General features: G+C 43.5%; 1 protein-coding gene across 2 annotated transcripts in view; it reads right to left on the bottom strand.

The window, feature by feature from the left end:
* Positions 1-9,442: 9,442 nt before the first annotated feature.
* Positions 9,443-20,895, bottom strand: part of hip1 (huntingtin interacting protein 1) — a 40,321-nt gene continuing 28,868 nt past the window's right edge. For both annotated transcript variants that reach the window (XM_041940391.1, XM_041940392.1), the window contains exons 18-31: positions 19,446-19,640; positions 19,106-19,253; positions 18,868-18,954; positions 18,492-18,599; positions 17,437-17,573; positions 17,140-17,250; positions 16,913-16,971; positions 15,369-15,462; positions 14,590-14,690; positions 14,111-14,216; positions 13,870-13,993; positions 13,588-13,649; positions 12,463-12,580; positions 9,443-12,370 (exon numbers count right to left, since the gene is read on the bottom strand). In XM_041940391.1, coding sequence (XP_041796325.1) covers positions 12,360-12,370; positions 12,463-12,580; positions 13,588-13,649; positions 13,870-13,993; positions 14,111-14,216; positions 14,590-14,690; positions 15,369-15,462; positions 16,913-16,971; positions 17,140-17,250; positions 17,437-17,573; positions 18,492-18,599; positions 18,868-18,954; positions 19,106-19,253; positions 19,446-19,640 — 1,461 coding nt within the window. In that variant the 3' untranslated portion in view covers positions 9,443-12,359. The remainder of the gene's footprint in view (positions 12,371-12,462; positions 12,581-13,587; positions 13,650-13,869; positions 13,994-14,110; positions 14,217-14,589; positions 14,691-15,368; positions 15,463-16,912; positions 16,972-17,139; positions 17,251-17,436; positions 17,574-18,491; positions 18,600-18,867; positions 18,955-19,105; positions 19,254-19,445; positions 19,641-20,895) is intronic.

Genomic DNA, 20,895 nt, shown 5'->3' with positions numbered 1-20,895 from the left:
TTGTGTTTTATCTATGATCCATACGATGATGAATGAATATGATTTAGGTCATGTCATGCTTTCTCTCTGGTTCCCTACATTGGCTGTACAAAACTACTTTTTTACTGAAAATGTTTCAATTTTAATGTCTTTTGTAAAGGAGGATGCTGATGTTGACTATATATCATTGGATCTTCATCTAATAAAATGCACCTTGATATCTGTATGGAATACAGTGTTTGTTTCCTCTCGTGCAACCCTAAATGTTGATATGCAGGGTCATGCACTTTAAAGGGACGCTGCAGTGATTTGGCGCTGCACTTTGATTAAGTTGGACGACTCACAAGAGACATATTTTGGAAAGGACTGATTAAAATTGGTGTAGCAGAGGCTTATATATGCTGACTTTTAGTTCCTAGTGTGAGTAAAGCTTTTTTCAGAATGCAAGCAGCTTCTTTCATTCATTCATCCATCCTCACTCAGTGAGTGTCCATCATTTCATTATCACGTCAGGCTTTCTGTCATAAGTTAGAAATCTGAAGCCAAATTTGGTTATTTTCTTGTGCTAAAGCAGGACTATAGCCTTTGCTGAATGGTGATCACTGCGACCACAAGTCACAATAAGCTCCCCAAAACAGATAAGATTGCCACGTGAAAGGGCTAAGTTATGTTTAGGATCATGTTAATGTTGAATGGTAGTTTATTTTATAACAGGCTGCTCTCAGTTATTTAGTGGAAACGCCGTGAACACACCCCCAGGTCACATCACATTGTAACATATGCAGGTTGGATGACTTTGTGACCTAAGTTAAATACCAAATAATGTAAGTCACATTATCCTTTGTTTTGGCAGATGATCAGTGCAAGGACAGCTTCAAAAACAAACCAATAATGACAGTAATGGTGAGATGAAAGAGTCATTTATTCTAACTGTGAGGTGGATGTTTGTGCGACCAGACGTCATCAGACAACTTGGGCACAAATCCTGCTGCGACTGAACTGTGCTGTCTGATGGTGACATTTTATTGTCCCCATGGTAACAAGTGCATCATCTGTTACTATTGGGGGGCTGGGAAACAGTAATATAACACTGATTATGCTTTCTGTGAGAATGGGTTTGAAGATGTATATTTGTGTGTCAGCCTGTGCGTGTGTGTGTGTGTGTGTGGAGGGTTATGAGTGGGTGGCATAAGAGTCACACCTGTTAGTCATACATTAATCAAGCTTCTCATCATGCCTACTCTCCTCCCTTCACTCCCTGCTCTCCTTTCACCTCCTAATTCTCCCCTCCACTCTAATATCTTGCTTTTCTTTTCTCCCTTTCATGTTCCACTCTCACCCTTTACACTCCCTCTCCTCCCTCTGTCTTCTGTCCTCTGTCCTCCTCTGTCTCCCCCCGTAGTGTTGTTTCCAATGATCCTCCTGGGCTGATTTCTCTCTCTCTGTCCGACTTGGCTTACCCACTCCAAATATCACTGCAGCAGATGGTGCTGTGTTTGCATTGGGCCAGGTCTCCTAGCAACCCTGTCTCTCTTTCTCTCTCTCTCTCTCCTAAAGCAGAGCGGTGGAGGAGTTGGTGTCATGCACTGTCTGGGTCTGCAATGCCCACCCCTCCTCTGTCTCTTTGATTGACCCGACCGCCTCTCGGTGTTGATGTCTATGTTTATGTCTGTGCCTCTGTCTCTCTCTCTCTCTCGGATGCAAAAGTAGGGCAGGGGCTGACGGTCTAGATTACTATACATGTGTAATGATTAAATTTGATGTGAAAATGGGCAAAGCAGGACGCAGCAACCAATGTGATTTGTAACCCTATGTGACCTAGATTTGTACAGATGTTCACGTATGTTGCAGCGGCAGGGAAAGATCACATCTGGGTCATGTCGGGTTTAAAGACAATTTTGCCACAGTCAGTGTATTGTAAAATTCCCAGTATTTCTAGCTGCTGAAACCTGCAAATGTCTGTTGAAGGATTTTCTTTATCGTTGCAGGATCTAACATTTGAAAGGCTTATCATCACCATCCTGGGAGCCGGTGCTAATGAAAACACAACATCAGGTCTGCATGTTGAGACGCCGCAGATACAGTCCACCAGACTGCAACATACAGTCTGCTCTGCCCAGACACACACACACACAGACACACACAGACACTGCACTTTAAAAAGACAGGAGGCAAATAAGGACTTGTGTCCTGATATGGCTTTGGTTCTGTGCTTTCATGCTGCCTGTGGCCTGCAGACACACTCAATGGCTAACTCAGGTTTTTTTTTTAATTGAGGGGAGATAGTGTAATTCACTGCAGATAGAAGCAAACAGTATATGAGCATTATGTAAACAGATATGAAGTTTTCAATGTAAGAAATACACACCAAATGTTTCTCAACTAGATGATAAAAAAACTTTATGTGAGATTAATTTAGCAAATACCGAAGTTACTGAAATAAATAATGATAATGACTAACTTACTTTTCCTTGGCTTTTTCTTATTACAGTAAGACAAGTTGAAGCTACAGTGTTGCATGTTGAGTCTTTTATCTTTAACCTCGCAGTATTTGACTTTTTCATCTTCTTGCCCTTCCTTCACATTTATTTTGACCTTAATCTAAGATTAAATTAAGATAGATGAGAGGATAGAAACATGTTTGTACAATATGAAGCTGGAGACAAGCAGCCCATTAGCTTATAAACAGCTGCAAACAGCGAGCCTGGCTCTGTCAAATGAACACAAAATCCAACTACCAGAGTGTCTAAAGTTTGTTCATTAACATGTTATATGTATTCAATCTGTACAAAAACCAAAGGAGTTTGTTGTTACCTCTGGACAGAACCAGGCTAGCTGTTGTGCTAAGCTAAGCTAACATCTGCTGGCCCCAGCTTGATATTTACTGTACAGGCTTGAAAGTGATACTGATGTTCTTGGCTCTAACTCTCAGCGAGGAAGCGAAGAATCATATATCCCCAAAACTGCTCCTCTAAACTCTTTCTGCTCATGTTTTTATTGTCGTGGCAACATTTGGTCCTCACAAATGCAGAAGTTCAGGAGCGCACACACACAGAAGCCTCTAAAGTCTCTAATGACTCACAGAGTAATCATCCATCATGCACACACACACACACGCACACACACACTCAACCACCACTGCGACACTTCAGTATTGCTGGGGGAAAAAAACACAATACAAATGGCAGCCACATGCCATGTTATGATGGCAAGTGTCCCTGATTAATTGCTTTAATTTACTTTTCCAGCTGCAGCACACAGACAACACAAACACTTGATGATTCTCCTTGAAGTCTGCTGACTTGAAGCACAAAGAACAACAACCGCTGCTTCATGAGTGCACTGGCCAGCTTTTTAAAAAAAAAGTATTTTCAGGAAATAAAAATGCGCTGTCTCGCTTCTAAAAGCTTCTGTCATACACCTAAGTGGCACCAGACGTTGCTGATCGATGGGCAACCACGAAGCGTCCCCAGGTGATCGTCTGCACCAGCATCTAAAAGCTGCCTTTGTGGCTTTTCCTTCTTTTTGAGGAAAATCATTGGCCCCTGAGGGGAGCAAAGTGCCACCTGCTTATTTGTTTTCCTCGAGCAGAAGAGCCCACAGGCCTCCGCGGAGAGGGGAAGACTTTTTTCCTCATTCACGTGACCTCATATCTGTATCAGGCACTCCAAAGCAGGCCCGAGACCGGCTGGAGAGCAATGTGCAAGGCGAGCACAAAACAATGCATCCAAATGCCTGCAGTGAGGGCGGCCTGAGTGATGACACTTTGCTATTCAGAAGGCTGACACTCTTGTTCAGATAAACGCCTCCATCCAACAGCAAGAGCGTTCAGACGGGTTTACAATACAAAGGTTGTAGCTTTCAGGGGTTCTTCATCACAAAATGAATGGGAAAATATCCATAAAATATCTATAAAGTGTGACCAGAATATGGACCACACGTTTCATTATCTTTTTTTATGGATTATTGGATTATTTTATGTAGCAGATCCAGTCTCTAAGATTCCCCCAGTGACCCCTCAGAAAGAAGCTGCTTCTGTTGAGGCAATTGTGTGTTTTATGTGTGTGAGGGAGTGGCCCAGTTTTTGAAGCTATGGCAAACTGTAGAAAACAAAGCTTCCTCACACCTGGGAAACAAGTGAAAGATAGAAAAATGAAAAATATATATATATTTTTTTCTCCTTTCTTCTTGTGGTCCAAGAATGAAGAAAAGCCCCCCAGCAAACTGTCCTCCGAACTTAAAGTCTCCCTCCACTTCAGAACACCAGAAGGCTGTTTTTCACATTCACCTGGTGAAGGGGAAAGTTTGTCTGTGCTCATCTTAAAGTCCAACTGAGATTAAAAAGGTATCAAAAGACAATACCCACCTCAGCAACAGCCTGATCACCCTGCCGCCACCTGCCAAGCGATACAGAAGTATCCGCTGCCTTAACACCAGACTACAGAGCAGCTTCTTTCCTCAGGCTGCGTACCTGCTCTGCTCTTCTTTGAGAAAAAAAAAACTGAAGCTAAAAGGGAGAAATTTATGTTTGATATGTTTTGGTTTCATGATAGTGCCCCCTAGTTTTACATTAATCTGTCTACATGTATGAGTTCCTCTCCTTCTTATCTAACTTAAAACCATGCCTTAGTGCTCATAGAGAAAAAAGTGCGCTACCAACGTCAGTTAGCCCCTCAGCTGCAGCATATTCAACAGCATTTAAACGTAGCTGCCAATGCCACTTGGGTGTGGTTAGATGTGCTGTGGTCCCCACTCTTCAATATCACTAACAACAACGCTGTCTGCCCATGACAGATTTGTTCACTTTGTCTCTCGTTCCCCTTCCACAGACACCAACATGTCCCTCATGAGACAACAAGGAGCATTTCTGATATTATAAGATAAAATTAGATAAGAGACATGCATTTAAAAAAAACATGATACTATTTGTGAGCAAATACAGGGAGGACTATATGCAATTTCAGTTGGACTTTAATACTCAGTTTAATACATGTACGTAGGAACAAGCAGGATTTATGGAAGTCAGTTGTGGTCAAAAACGCAACTTGCACATTGTGACCTGGAGACCTGAAGCCTCCAGCGCACATAGACCGAGAACAGACTACAGTGAAGTAGGAGACATCTTGTGTCCAGTGGGTAAACTTCTGAAATATCTGCATAGTCACAGATTCTGGATTGTAGACAGAATCAGTATTTTTATGTGTCTTAAAACATATCTGAGAAGACGGTAAAAATCAAAAGATTGGCTGTGACCAGATAAGGGCTGGGATGCCTGATGAATATTTAGCAAGCGTAGAGGACAACGTGTCCTTTTTGAAAGGAGTTATTCTGGATTCCTCAAAGAAGCTAAGAGGCAGTGTGCTCTTTTACTGGCCTTGACTTAATGTCGTTTGGTTTATTTGGCTTCTTAACACAGTGATCCATTGTGACCAGAAGCAGTTTCAGTGGGAAGGAAAGACATGATCACTGAATGTAATGCTTGTCCGTTCACAGAGGTCCACAGCAATATGTGGCACTTATATAAAACTGCCATAGAGAGCAAGACGACTGAAATGTTTTGTTTCAGATACACATCAGTAGTCTGAGTCTCATGGGCTACACCTATACTTCATCTCCATGACAACATCAGCACATGTTTCAGGCATACAGATGCTGAAGAAAAGGCAAATAATTCTGATGAAAACACCCCCTCAATCCAGTCTAATTCAACAGTAAACAGATCAGAAACACTATCAGATCAAATAATTGCCAGAACTATAATAAAATACAACGAGGCTCAGGATGGTGCATGTTAGAGCCAAACATGCTCTCAGAAAACTGAAAATCAGAAGAAGGAAAGCTAGGATTTATGTTAGATAAAGGGTTAATTATAGATTTCCAAAGTGGGCCCACTCTGGTTACAGTATGTGATGGTGTTGCTGTTATTTTGTTGTGACAGAGTCTGAGGGATCAGGAAGGCTGATGGGAAATGCCGGGCCTGCTGACAAACGCAACATTGGGTCACTCAACCACAGAAATAAATCATATGATGTAAATGTTTTCATTATGGGTGCATTTGGTCCATTTTACTTCAAGACAGCAGCACCAAAAATCTGTCTTATCAAGTCACTTTAGTTTGCAATTCGAGTCTTTAAGGTCATTTTTCCCCCCAAACAAGTTAACTTTTCTCAGATGAAAATATGAAGTTTGATGCTTCTTGATGCCAGTGCAGCAACCTAAATTTCTTTCTTTTTTTTTTTTTTAAAGGTTGAATTTATCTCAATGCGATCACATATTTTTCCCTTTTTGAGGAAAAGAATATTTTCAGGACAGAGAGGGTTTGGATCAGGGTGAAGGTTTCTTTGCTTTTATATTTTTGTCTGCAGAAAACAGAAAACAGCATTGAGAACAATCATATTCAAACCTGATTCATTTGATTGTTGATTTGTTTTTAAGAGTAGCATACCCATTGTGTCCATCTAACATCAGGGAAACAATATGACATACACTGGGCCTTTAATTAAATGAAAAATTAAAGAATCAAATTTAAACATTCACTGAGACAATTAAACAAACAAGAAAGAGGACGGAACCAAATTTGGCACACATTTTGCAGGTATTTTCCGGTTGGCCAAATGCTAGATGTCTATTATCAGATGATGATTCAGTCTTAGTGTTTGAGGCCATATTTAACACATTATTACGTGGACCAGCTGCATGTTGGTTGGCTCATAGAGGTCCATAATGAGACCTGAGCTCCCTCCTGTGCAGCCACACGAGTGACTCTGAACAATCGTTGTGTACCTGTCAGCATACCTGCAGCTCTAAAGCATTCATCTATGTGAGGCTGGCTGGTCCCTGTTGGATCCTGCTTGTGTTGGAGAGCAGAGGGGAGACGAGCAGAGACACTGCTGCTCCTGCCAGGAGACCTGCTGTAAGGCAGCCCAGCTCAGGACTGCGGAGACTATAAATAGCTTAGTCTTTCTCACAGGCGCCACCCACCACATTACCCATGTGGCAGAACAGCAGCACAGAGCAAAACAGCACAGCATCACTGCGTACTGTACCGCCAGATAAGATCAGAGGCAACCTGCTTGCTGCTGAATGTGGACGCGGAGCTGAAGTGAACAAGCAGTCCTACTGGAGGCCTCAACTTGTGGGGATCAGAGGCTGGTTCCAAAGAACCCTTGTGGTCTGGAGAGTTAGGCCAAGATTTTTGCTCAGAGCATCACACATTTTTAACAAGTTAGCCAACACGCTGAGAAAAACAGGAAAAACACAGCTGTAAGATTTGAACAATGATGTAAGGCAGCCAATGAGAAACTGCAGTAACATGCACAGTGCTGCGTGGATACTGCGCTTTGTCTGTTGTGCTTCACTCATCTTTGAAATTTCTCAGGTTTCTCAGCAAAATGTCGTTGTGTTCTTCTTCACAGTATCTGACACAATGGAGCTAAAGGTTATCAGATATGTTAAAAATATAACTGAATGCACAAATCATACTGTTAGTTCATTGATAAAAATGACTGTAAAAAGAAATATAAAGCATAGATCTACTTTGCCTTTTCCATCAACCAGTTGATAAAATTACTTAAAACTGGATTTCTTTGACTCTTATAAATAGCTTTTTTAAGAACAGATTGAAGGTTCAAGGATAAATATGAAGCTGTTTGCGCTCCATTTTATTAACTAGCATTGATTATTGGTGTATGTTATATTATGCATGTATTTGGTAATCTTTCACTACATTTTGTCAGTTTCAGGGCTCCATTCACTGATACATTTGAAGCAGGAGTTCAGTCAGCCATGTTTTCTTTCTAGCTTGAAGATAAGGTCAACTTTATAAATACTACTAACCATACATAGTCAGTACATATACATACAGTCAACTTCTTATTTTGTATTTTGTATTTTTTATTTTCCATTGCCTTTGCCACTTGCTATTTTCACTGATGCCTATCCTATGACACCAAATTTCCCCAACTGGGAATTAATAAAGTTTATTTTATCTTTTAGCTTGAAAGGAATCAGGATTATTATAATATTTTGTAAATTACTGCTACTTTACGGGCACTGCATGTGCATGCAAGGTTCACATGATTGAACCTTGAACCAGTCCACCTGAATTCTGACCATTTGTTTAAATGCGTCTGTGACTCCCCGAGAGCCTCCAGATTAGGGAAGCAACATTTCATTTGCCCACACGTCACTATGATCACCTGCCTCTCTGCAGCAACGCTCCCTCAGCCTGTTGCTTGAACACTGTCATCCCCAAAAGAGTTCCTGCTGCTTTGGACCAGACTCCTGCAGCGTTTACGACCCTCGCTGGCACTTAATGATGCACACCTGGTCTGCGTGGTGACAGGTGCTGCTTGTTAACTGGCAGGGAGGAATGAATTCCTGCAGGACACTTCTGAAAATGACATGAGTGCATTAACTGTGTCAACAAGCGACACAATGTTCAAAATATGTGTTGACAGTACAAAACATCCAGGAAGGCTTAATTTTAAAGGTGGATCTCCCCCAGTGGAGTGCTAAAAGATGCAGAACAGGGGACATAAGCAAGTAGAGGTTGATAGTAACTTTGTGCCAATGGGTGTGCTTGTTTTTCTGTGTTACTGTCTCAGTGGGAGTCTGTTGCACTGCAGATACAGAATAAGATGCTTATCAGAAGATGTGGCTGATCCTGGAGCACACTTTAGCCCAGATTAGGGATTTCTGTAATCTCAGCACAGTGGTTTCAGATTACACTGATTCATTTAGTCCTGCAATACCTCTAACATATCTGTGTATGGGGGATATATTGTGCAGTACTTTATTCCTACAGTGGGAGGAGCAGGTGGAGCAGGAGCAGCAACACACTTTCCAAGATCATGTCTGTGCGTCTCTAATTTGACAGTATTTCAAACTGAACGCCAGCAAGGCACTTAAAATTGTGTGACTCAATGCTTTTACTGGAAATGCTTTTACTTTTACCTCCCCAAAAAATCAATCAGGTGCATTAGGATTTGAGCGCTGCGCCGATGCAGACGTGAGGTACTCGCTCCTGTAACAGACAGCTATGGAGCTAACACACATCCCGCATTTCATGCACGCAAAACACTCTCCTCAATCACGTTAACAGACACGTTATCTCTGGCAAAAAAAGGGCTGAAATGCAACCTTTATTATTAATTTTCTCAGAATTCCTCGAGGTCTTTCTGAGTGTTGCATCAGCACGTTAAGAAGATTAAAAGAGCAATGGGTGAAGCAATTTATCAATCAGGGATTGTTTGGTAATATCCAACTTTTCCAGGGATAATACTATGTGGAGGAAAACCAGCAAGCATCAGGCGAAAGGGCAGAGACGTAACTGTGTTCTCTACAAGCTGAGTCATCTAAAAATAACTTGTTTAATCACCTCAGCCTCCCTCTTCACTAATTACATCTCCTGCTGGCTGGATGCTTTGTCAAACACCATAAAAACCACAGTCACACCTGGGTCTGTATTAACGAGTTGAAATATTTATTTTAAAAACTGAAAAAATAAAAACAAACCCACCAACATAGTTTAGTATATCATACAAAGACATATTTCAATGTTGCTATGTGAGTATTTGTTTCTCTTTGACTACAGTGTGAGGCAGTTTGAAAGGCTGGCTGAGCTGGTAGGACTACAGACACAGACCCCAGAGAGAGAAGAGACAAAGAGAGAGAGGTTAATAAAGAAGATTTGGGCAAAAAAACAACCAAACATCACTCAAGGTGCGTTCAACTCATCTTCCAAGACACTTGAAATACCATAAAAAGAGGTCTGATCCTTATTTTATGGTGTTTTTTTTCTGTTTTATATTCCAATTTCTAATGAGATCAGCTGCCGTTTTGCCCAGGTGTGGGAGAAGTGACAGAGCACAGCTAAAATCATTATTAAATACAAAGAGCCGGACCCAACAGCACCGCAAATAACACTTGCTGTTTGTTTGAAGCTGGCTGGAGCAGCAGATGGGTGGTGCTGCATGGGAAAAATATTTCAAATTCTGATTAATAAAACACTTTTCTCTTCCATCTGCTCCCCCCAAGCGATTCAAAAAAATAGTTTTTCTTTAAAAGAATTATTGGCAAATACTATTTGACCAGCGTCTGTTAAATAAACCAGTGTCACAACTTTGTAGATACACAGCTGAAGCGGAGCGTCAGAACTAAGTATGTTAAGACACAGCGAGAGACAAACTGCCACCGTCAAACAGAGAGAAGAAATAAGGTGTTGGGTTCAAAACGGACGCCTGCTCATCTCAAAGCACGATCAGTCCACTGGCAACAAGCTGAGAGTCAGTCCATCAGTAGGAAATTCTGTTAAATAACAGTCTTTTATGGAAACAATAATGACCTCTATTCGTTAATTTAACTGAATCCTTACTTGGAGAGATGCACAAATTGATGCTATTCAATGCTTTTAGATGAAAAGAAAGCAAGAGATTATTTCCAACAATAGAAGGCTTGTCGTTTATATACACAGCTACTTGGTCTTGAGGAAGCTATGGACAACACTGCAGTCTGTGTGCTGCATGCTTCAGAGTCCATTGTGGTCCTGGCAATGCAGACTGTTAGTGAAGGGCTGACAAATCTGCAGCCAACCATCAGGCCTGTAGGCTATTTGAAGAGGCAGGATCATGTGAAACACCAGATCTTAAACATTTCAAGAAGAAAAGGTCTGTGCAGCCTTAAGCTTCCCAAAACTGACGTTCAAGTTTGATCTAAAAGCTTTTCAGGACTTCCTTTTGTCGCCTCTGCAGCTCGGGAGGCAGTCCCGTCTCCAGGAGCACGACAGTGGTCCTGCTGCCAGTCATTACGTCTCCATGAAGGTACAGGGCGAACAACTCAGATAGCCGTGTGTCAGAAAACGACACCATTGGCAGTTCACGATGTGGCTGGATCCAAAGCTGCCGCAGCTGCTGTGTCGGGTTTGTCGTAGTGATGCTTGACCACTGACATTTGTAAAAATATGCACCGATGAGGTCTAAAAGGTCCAGTGTGCAGGATTTACTGGCAGCAATGGAATATAATATTCAGAAGTAAGTTTTTATTAGTGTTTAATCACCTGGAAATAAGAATTATTGTGTTTGTATTACTTAGAATGAGCTCTTTATATCTAAAGAGGGAGCAGGTCCTCTTCCATGGAGTCCATGGAGCCCAAAATGGACAAACCGAACACTGGCTGTAGAGAGCGCCTTTCGCATTTTAGCAGACACTGTGAGGCGATCAGATGCCACTAAATCCTACAAACTGGAATTTTAAGGGAAAAAAAATAGCAGAATCCGAAGTTGTTGCTTTTTTCTGTATAAAAAGAGGTTTTCCTCCCACCACCCGCTTTCCTTCCTTTAACCAATAAAAGGGGAAGAGACAAAAATTGACCCCATGTCATTAGTGTTTGGGCAAGTGTTTCTCTCTCATCAGACCTACCCATGATGCACCGCTACCTCTGATGATGTAGCATGAGGTAGTTGGCAGTCTCAAAGCTCACGGGGACAAAACTGTTAAGAGAGAGAGAGAAAGAGAAAAAAAAATCCTGTGCTCCTTTCCTGATCTGAAACGACTCACCGACTCCTCTGACAGTTCGGAGCGGCTTTAAGAGTTTCCATGCGAGCGTCTGTTAAAATAAAGAAAAAAAAAAAACGAGAAGAAAAGAGGGTCGGCTCAAGTTAACAGTCACAGGTCGTTACAATGGTGGCGAGGTGAAAGGCAGAAAGTCCAGTGAACCAGCCAGTGAAGCGGTATGGACTTTATAAGGTGATAACTCACAGTGAGAAAAGACGAAGCAGGGAGGAGGATAAAGACGGATAAAGAGCAGCTCAGGCGTTATAAGCTCACAACGTGGAACAAACTCGTTTTAGTGGAGGAGCATGCATGCCATCTATGTTACACAGAGACATGGTTTTGGGGCCGGGGGAGCGCAGACAGTCGCTGATCTCCCCCTCTCGCTGCTGAGAGCTCCGCCTTTGTGCAGTGCATCCTGGGATGTCTGGAGTAGAACTTGTGCTCGTAGCGTAAAGTAAAGGGCAATAAATACTCTGTAGAACGGATCCACTTCACTTCCACTGCTTTAAACAACACAGTCCTGGGGGGGAGGCGGGGGGAGGATGTGATGTCTTTTCTCCTCCCACCCTCCCCGCTCTTCACATCCATCCATTCACATCCCCCCGCCTAACTGAGCCCTTGGTGCTGTCCTTTATGGAGGCTTTCAAACACGGGTGGAGAAGCAGGTTTAGAAAAGAAGCACCTTTTAATTTGGCTTAGATAACAAACAAAAAAGAGAGAAGAGAACAAGGGAGAGAGACTGAAAAGTGTGTGTATAAATAGAACGAGGCAGACAGAAGCTGGTCTTCTGGGGGAGGAGGAGGAGGAGGGACATCAGGGGCGACACCTCAACCCGTGCCTGTGGGGAAGAAGACTGACTTTAGTCTTTTTCATATTCTAACTATGATATTTTTTGGTGTCTAGTTATTGAACTGCGTCCTCCGCCCTTACCTTCTTCTCCCTCGCCCCAGCCCTCCGCCACGCCAGCCAGCTCGTAATGTTTCTTCCTCAGCTCGCCGAGACGCTCTCGCTCCTTCTGCAGGCGAGTCTCCAGCTCCAGGACCAGCACCTGAGGAGACACAGGAAGAGGGCGAACACAAACTTGTCATTTCCCTGTGGCCTTTCATTTCCCCCTCGCAAACCACGGAAAACCTAAAATCCTGAACAGACGATTGCTTTCATGAGTCACAGACAGAAAAGAGTTGCATGGAAACGGGCTGGGAGGGAAAAAGCGAGCTTCTGCAACACAATGAATGACGGCTTTCGACATTTTAAGCATCGTATAGTAAACAATTTAAACATAAGCCACTCCAGAGGTAATCTAGAGCAGTGGAAAGTCATATTCTTGCGTCTGTGGATGCTTTCTAAATCCCAGCCAGCAACCATTATTTACATAAGTTTTGGCTAAACTCCTATAAAGTGCACTTCAAATAGAAGCCCTCTGTGCATTTACAACAATGGGCCGTGTGTTCGTGAGCAGGTCCAGACCTCTCTGTTTTTCTTTCAGCGGTGGAGAAGCAGAGCCACAACACAGAGACAAGCGTTCATATGAAACAGAGTTATTAGAGTTTTTCATTCGTTTTCACTTCAGTTCAGTGTCACATTGGTTTCCACAGTGGGTTTGCTCACTTCAGTTTAGAAGAGTCTATTAGCCTCAGTGTTAGTTTGAGTGTTTTTATTGTTGTGTCTGTCAGGGGCAGGATATAAGATGTTCAGAATAGGTTTTACAATACGACCACTGTGTGAAGGCAGTCGGCTCACAGTCGTGTAGCCGCCGCAGTCTCATTAAACATGTGCAGCTACGCCTCCTCACTGTCTCTGCTGCTGCGCTGACAAATCTGAGCAAGCTGACAAACACTTTTTCTACTTTTCTAGTTTTGATTATTTCGGTTAACTAAAATGTATTTCCACACCTAGTTTTAGTTTCTAGTTTCGATTTAGTTAACGATAACACAGCAACATCCCCTCCATGGATGAAAAACAATCAGAGTCTAAAGTTTGTTAAGGCGCGATAAACTCAGCTACGCGGCTTGTTTAGATGGAGATCTCTGTGTCTGCCAGTGTTCTGCTGCTTACCTGTGCATCCATCTCCTGTCGTTTGATCTGGGTGAGAGTCATGCTGGAGAAGTCCATTGTATCTGGACACAAACAACAAACTAGGTTCAAACACCTTCTGACCTTTTCTTTAACTCGCAGCTTTGAATGCCCTCAAAGCTGAGAAATAAGAATGTTTTTAACGGTAAGTCAGAAAATAACACTGGTCATTTTGTATTATGATCAAATACAGCTTACACATATAAAAATCAGCTACCAGTTAAACAATCTAACAATGATTAGGACTCATTGTGACTCTCTCACCTGTCTCTTCAATCTGAGACTTCCCAGACTTGGTGGAGGCCACAACAGCTGCAGTGGCCTGCGTGACGCCCCGCGACGCCTGCTGCAGACGGTGCAGGTTGGCGCTGTCTTTGTCTGCTTTTACCTGGAGAGAGAGAGAGAGCGCAGCAAACAGCAAACTATTTAGACCATCTGGCCAGAGTTAAGGGGCTATGACCTGTTCAGACGCCGCTGGGGGGGGTCGAATGTGTTCTGTTCTCACCTTAGAGGCGGCCACTAGCTGTGCCGTGCTGGCAGCAATTTCATGTGAACACACCATCAGCTCCTCGAACTTCCCTTTGCCCTGCACTACCAGATCAGCGGCATCTCTGGAACGACACAAACAGCGCAAAATAAACTCAGGGGGGAACACAAGACAATCTGATTTATGATGCACGGCTGACCTTCCATGTTTCAAACCTGATTTACTGTTTTGTTATCTATTTCCTCATTCATTCTTCACAAGGCTTGTACAGATTTTTAGAATAAAAGGTACCTAAAAAGATTATATTGAAAATCAAGCATTTTTCAAGGAATACATCCAAATTAAACCATATTCCTTATCTAGAAAACATAACGGTTAAATTAAACTTTCCCAATACAAGACTGGGCGAACCCTGTCTTCTTGCAACACTGCTAACTGTATGAACATGAGCACTTTTACACTCTGGAAGAAACATTCAGGGGAGGACTGATACTTACACCATGACCGTGGCGCCCCATCCCACTGCTTTGGAGGCAGAGATCAGGCCCTCGGTCCAGCGGGAGTTCTTGGCATAAAATTCCTTCATGGAGGCTGCCCCCTGGTGGATAAAAGAGGATATATCAATACATTATTATAAAATATCTGATTATTTTAATGATCAATTCATCTGAAAATTGTCTTCTTCTTTGATCAGTTAATAATTTAGTCCGGAACACATCAGAAAATAGTGATCAAGGCGACATATTCAAATGTGCAATGTCCAAAATCAAATTCCATTCAAGGCTATTGTAATTTAAGAATAGAAAGAGCAGCAAACTCTCACTTTGGAGAAACTGGAACCATCAACTAATCAATTAATGGACTGATGGTTTCAGCTCTGGACACAGTACCATGAAGATCGGTACAACCAAGTGCAATCCAGTGCGTCAGAGCCTACATTACTCTGTAAGGAGAGTCTAATATTACTCTGGGTATAAAGGTATTTTTCCATAGCTGCATACTCTGTTTTTTGATTAAAAAAGGGATTTCTATAGTTTTTTCCAACACATACAACAGACATCCTGCGTAAAAATGTTGAACTTCAGTTTTCTACCTCAGTTTAAAATGTTTCCATCACAATTAAAATACTGTAAAGCTGCATATTCTAATCTGTCAGTTTGGAGATGCTAGATCTCAGAATTATGCTTGTTATGCTAATTATATGACCCACACACATCTCTTCCTCATTTTGAATGTCAGAGAAGAAACGAAGAGGACAAACTGCAGTTTAACTCACTCTGCCACTCTCCACGATGTCCCTTTGCAGATTTTTGGAAGACAGGATGAGCTCCTTGATCGCCTGCATCAGCTCTGTGCAGGAGGCCAAAATCCTGCAGGGGGCGACAGAGCAGAGGACACCAACACTCACATGACTGCAACTGCACTGCACACCCTGTGCCCATCTCTCTGTTTTGATGGGAAGCACAACAATGTGATGCCTGCTCAGTGTTGAGCCTGCTAGTGAATGCAACTCATTATAAATTGGCCTGCTCAGCTTGTAGCCAAAAAATGTGATCTAACCTGACACAGAGTGGCTTCATTTTGAAAGATGGAGGTCAAAACAGAAAAAAATCAACCTTCTTACTGTATGGAAATTGCACCAGTCTAGTTATTGAATTGACTGGTGCACCACTGACCTAAATTTGTAGCTGCAGTGGTTGTTTTTTTTTTTTTTTCATAATTATTTTCTCAGAGCAGCTATTGAGAAAACTACTTTTTAAAAAACAGTGATAATTAAGTCAGTGGGTGTTTAATTGGCTTGATTTACACACGGAGAGGATTATCACACAGACCGGATGAATAATCATTTTCTCTGTGAGTTTAGAGTTTTAAAACAAACAGATATAAACCTTTATGCCATGACATGCACAATAACATCAGCATGAAACAAAAACAGAAGCAGTAAGTAAAAATCTCACACCACACTAATATTTCTCTTTATGATCCAGGCAATAATATCCCTGATATTTAAGTCTGGAGCAGAGAGCCAAGCTTCTACCTGATGATGTGATCAAGAGATTTCTGAGCTTCCTGCAGCTGTTCGCAGCACAAAATAAATAAACCCATTCGGTGTAAGACCGGTGTGATATGATGAAAGTCTGTGCAGCTGCTCTGCTGAAAAAGGAACAACGATATTAAAAGTACAGGATGCAAAGCGGAGAAGCCGACTTCAGGTTTGTGTGGATGAAACAACCGCCGAGCAGACAAACACTACATGCCACAGAGGCTTCAGACCTCACAGTCTGCAGCAGCTTCGTGGCTGAACTGATGAAATTCTTTACACATCAGCCCTCAGAGTGTGTGACCGTCTGCAGCTGCACCGAAAAGCATCTCTAATTCGTTTTCCAGCTCGTTGCCTTCGTTTGCAGCCATTACAACTTGCGGTAAACTCTCTCACAAACAGCTTGAGGTTTGCTTTGCAGCTCGCCTCTACAACTGCTGAATCAGCCACTTCTCTTTCACCTCTAATAGTTCCAGGTTTCCTAAAGTTATGTTTTTTTCTTTCATCTTAATCCAACTCACGGCTGTGGGGTGGGGTGTTGATACTCTTGTGAGTGTAACAACGTTGGTCTCCTACTAATCTTCTGGATCTCATTCAGATGCAAAGTTCTTTAGGTATTCAGTTAATTTGAGGATTAATCTTTGGTTTCTCTAGAGGACATTAGACCCTGCTTGTAGACTTTTGCATCTAAAAGACAGTCGATTGGTGCTTTCGAACCTGTTGTGACCATAAAATGTGATTCCAGTGTGTTTGAACCGCAGCCCTAATCTGCGTTTTACCTCTCATTGACCTCCATCTTGATTCCTGTATCAACTGCTCGAGACTTGTTGAGCATTTCCTGTTGGGAGGCACAACGGAGACAAAAAAAAGACACTTTGTAGTTAACACTCCTGTAAAGTGAAACAGGGGCCAATGTTTTCACAAAGCGTGCAAAGAGCTGCACGCACGCACAGCAAGTACGAATACACATCTGACGTCAGATGACCACAGCTAAACGCACACGCACCTCTATCCTGGCAGCTGCTGATTCCACGGCGGCAGAGGTGGCAGCCATTTCCTGCTCCACGAGGTCTCCCAGCTCCCCCTGCTGCAGCTCCAAACCCCGAGGACGCAGTTTCTGAACGAAGACACAACAAGAGAGACTGAAGTCAACATTAAAGAAAATGCTCTCAAAGCCAAATTCAACCTTTCATCACAGTCTAGGTTCAGCTCAACTCATTGCTGTTTTCATCACAAAGAAGCTCTGGGGACGCTTTGACCCCATTTCATCGAGTCCAAACATTTGTATGTATGAAGTATGGACCTCCGCAGTGGCCAGGATGGCCTCCAGAGCTGCCTTCAGCCTGCCGTTGTCCGCTGCAGCCAGGCTGTCCTGCTGCTTCATCTGGCCCAGCAGAGCCAGAGCTTCAGCCCCGCACGCCTTCACGCTCTCCGACAGGGCTGACAGAGACAAGGACAGGGAGGATGCATGTGTTATCGCCACGAAACACACAAGCACACACCGACAGAAAACCAGCAAAAAGTCTTGTTTCCTGATACATCTAATATATAGATGCATTTTAAAGTGTTAAAGCTAACATGTGATATTATTTACAGTCCCATATTATGTCTTCTGTAAACTCTGATGTGTATGAGTGCCACTAGTGGCTGCAGCTGCAGTGTTAATTATACCGACATCCCCTCAGGTAAAGTGTCAACAAACAGCTGAAACAGCCACTCTGATGGGAGGAAGAGGCGAACCAAAACTTCCTCGACAGCAGCTGTTGGCCTGTTTTTTTTAGACACAGGACAGCCAGCTGATTTGCATCAAACTGTTCTCTCAAATGCTGCATCCAGATGCTTCAGGAAAACTCAGGCTCCATGTGGTCTACATTGATTTCCAGAGCCGCAGCAACAGAAGCTCAACCCAGCTTCAGTCCTACGTGTTTCTCCTTGGTGCAGTAAGAAGGCCGCTGGCCAGAACTGTATTATATTTGGGCATGTTTAGACTTGCTCAGGCTGCTAATATCCCAAGAGTGCAAATCCTGCAAACATTACTCCTGTGTGAGGTCAGCAATTTTGTTCTATCCATGCATGTTTGGGCTGAAAGATGTGACTTTTGAAAGAGTTCTTTAAAGGACTCAGGACATTCAGCTATATATATACTGATACAAGGTATATAACACATATCCCAGTAAAACACAGAGACAACACGTTTAGCTTGTACTGCCCAACCTTACTGTACACATGCAACATATGAAGAGGTATGAAGTACGCCAGGCATGTCAGAACATGCCTGTGTCTGGGCTGGCTGACTCGCCCACAGGAGGGGAGGACAATCTATTCATCTCTTTCTTTCTGCCACACATGTGAGCTCACCATCAGCTTGCTCCACAGGCACCATGTGGGAGGTGGCACTACCCTGAACGATGGTGTCGCCCACCAGGTGGCCGCACTGGGTGACCACTCGCACCAGCTCGGATACACCTAGACAAACAAATAATACACCACACAAACGCACATGCATGAGACATGGGTCACCTCACATCAAGGGCTGCAACGGTGTGAGATTGCTACTGCACAATAACCGTCGCAGAAAATATCACGCAGCATTGATGTTTTGACGATTTAAATAGCAAAAGGATGGATCAAAGTCACCGCAGCATCAGTTAAAAAGGTTAATCGCATACAAGCTTATTACAGAGCTTTATTATATATAGTGTATCCCTTGCAAAGCTAAAGTGAATCCTCTCACCTGTGCTGTCTGCCAAGAAGGCCTCTCTCTTTGACTGGAGTCTGTCCATACAGTCTAAAGAGGCCTGACATCTGGATGCTAGGTAGTCTGCAGACATAAAAAAAAAAGGGGCAATGTCATTATGATGGGACTCAGATATAAAGATACAAGCATGCGCACACACTTTACTCCACACAGTGTTAATTAGCATGAGAGCAGCTCTGTGCTGCGTTGTAGAACCGCAGCCTTTGTTTCTGACCGGCGGAGCTGGTGCAGCTGATGTGCGCCGGGTCGTCTATCTGAGCCAGCGAGTCCTGGATGATCCTCTCTGCCTCCTCCACAGCTGCCTGCAGACTGGACCAGCGAGCTGCTACCAGCTGGCTCTCCAGCGCCTGCTCCCTGCTCTCCTGTGGACGCAAACACACACAGACACGCTTGAACTCACCGCACCAACCCTTATTACAAATGTCAGAGGGTCCACATGTTAGGAAAACAATGAGGATGGTTCTCAGTGGTTTCCGCACACATCTGCTTGATTCATTACAGCTAATTGGGGAAGCTAATGAGGGAAGGTAATTAAGGAAATGACAGTTCTTCACCTTCTCATTGAGCTGATTCTGCAGGGTTTCTGCTGTCTTGACGCCGCTCTCCCTCTCAGTCGCCAGAGAGGTCTGTACGCGCTCTAGCTCCACCCCGCGGACAGCCAGCTCCGCCTCCACCTTCGACAAGGAGTGCACCAGCTCCGTCTTCTCAGACTCCAGGGCGGCCAGCTGCGTGCTCAGCACCTCGCTCGACTGGTGGTGGACCAATAAAGAAAAAGATGGAAGTTAATAACAGAAGAAAATGATTTCAAGGCACACTGGTGAGGATAATACGCAGCTGTCATGACATGGCGGGATGTGGTAAGATGCGAGTGCGCTGACCTCACAATTAAGAAACACTTTATCCTCAGCCACTGATTATAACAATACTGTCTCCATTTAAGCTCTGCGGAGAGGCGGAGAGTCCCCAGAGAGATTTGGCTTGAGGTTTAGTTTACAATCAAACAAACACTGGGAAGTTGTGGTTGTGCAACTCGGCTGCAATGCAACACAGTTAAGAGGTTCATCACATCGCGTCCACAGGGAAATATGCGAAATGACAATTTTTTTGGACGACGAGCTATCCTCCTTTTTGTAGGTGTGAGAACAATGTGCATGAAAGTGTTCCGCAGGTAAGAAAGACAGAGTTACAGCCTGGTTGGCAGCAGCAGAAACGTCGAGAGATGGAGGAGAAACAGAATTGTTGAAGAGTATGGATGTAAACAGCACGGCAGGGGCTGGAGGGAGCTGGACAGCGGAGGCACGTGACAAGAGCGATAAAACGTGGGCTGTGTGCGAAAAAGGGACTATGGAGAGATGGAGGAGGAGGACAGAGAGTGACGGAGTTGATAAGTGGCGGATGCAACAGCGGGACGTCAGGAGTGGGAGGCAGAGACGGATGAGAGGTGCGGGGGAAGGGAGCAGAAAAACATCTGGAGGCGGAGGGAGTGAAGAGCGGTCAATGGGGGTGTGAGGGTTAATAGCATGAATTCATGGCTTATCGAACTGAATTTCTGCCTCTCCCTTGTTATCCCCTTCAAAATACTTCTGTTGATCAATTCTTGCCGGCTGCTTAAAGAGAGCACAACGAGCCGGACGTCTGCATTCACACCAGCGGCTGAGACTTCACTGCTTCTGGTCTCCGCTGTGAAATAAATGCCTTCAGTCGCCTGTTACAAACATCAGCTTGGCTTCTCGGCGGGGCCGAGAGGTTTAAGAGGGCGACGGCTATTTTGTTGCTGTTTGAACAGCCCCCCCCACACCCCCACACCAATTCACTAATGTCAAAGAAATGTATTAGCATATCAATTCTGTCAGAGGCTGGATGTGTTTGAGATTCGGCTGTAGGAGGAACAGTCGGTGACTAAGAGGGGAGATGACATAACAAAAGACAAAAAACTGAGATGCAGGGAGTCGTCTTACAGATGAAAGACTCTGAAGTGTAAAGGGAACACAAAAACAGGCTTTT

The sequence above is a fragment of the Chelmon rostratus genome, chromosome 7 (genome assembly GCF_017976325.1).
Source record: "Chelmon rostratus isolate fCheRos1 chromosome 7, fCheRos1.pri, whole genome shotgun sequence".
Lineage (NCBI taxonomy): Eukaryota > Metazoa > Chordata > Actinopteri > Chaetodontiformes > Chaetodontidae > Chelmon > Chelmon rostratus.
The sequence above is the reverse complement of the archived record's forward strand: the minus strand, read 5'-3'. Positions and strand labels throughout refer to the sequence as shown.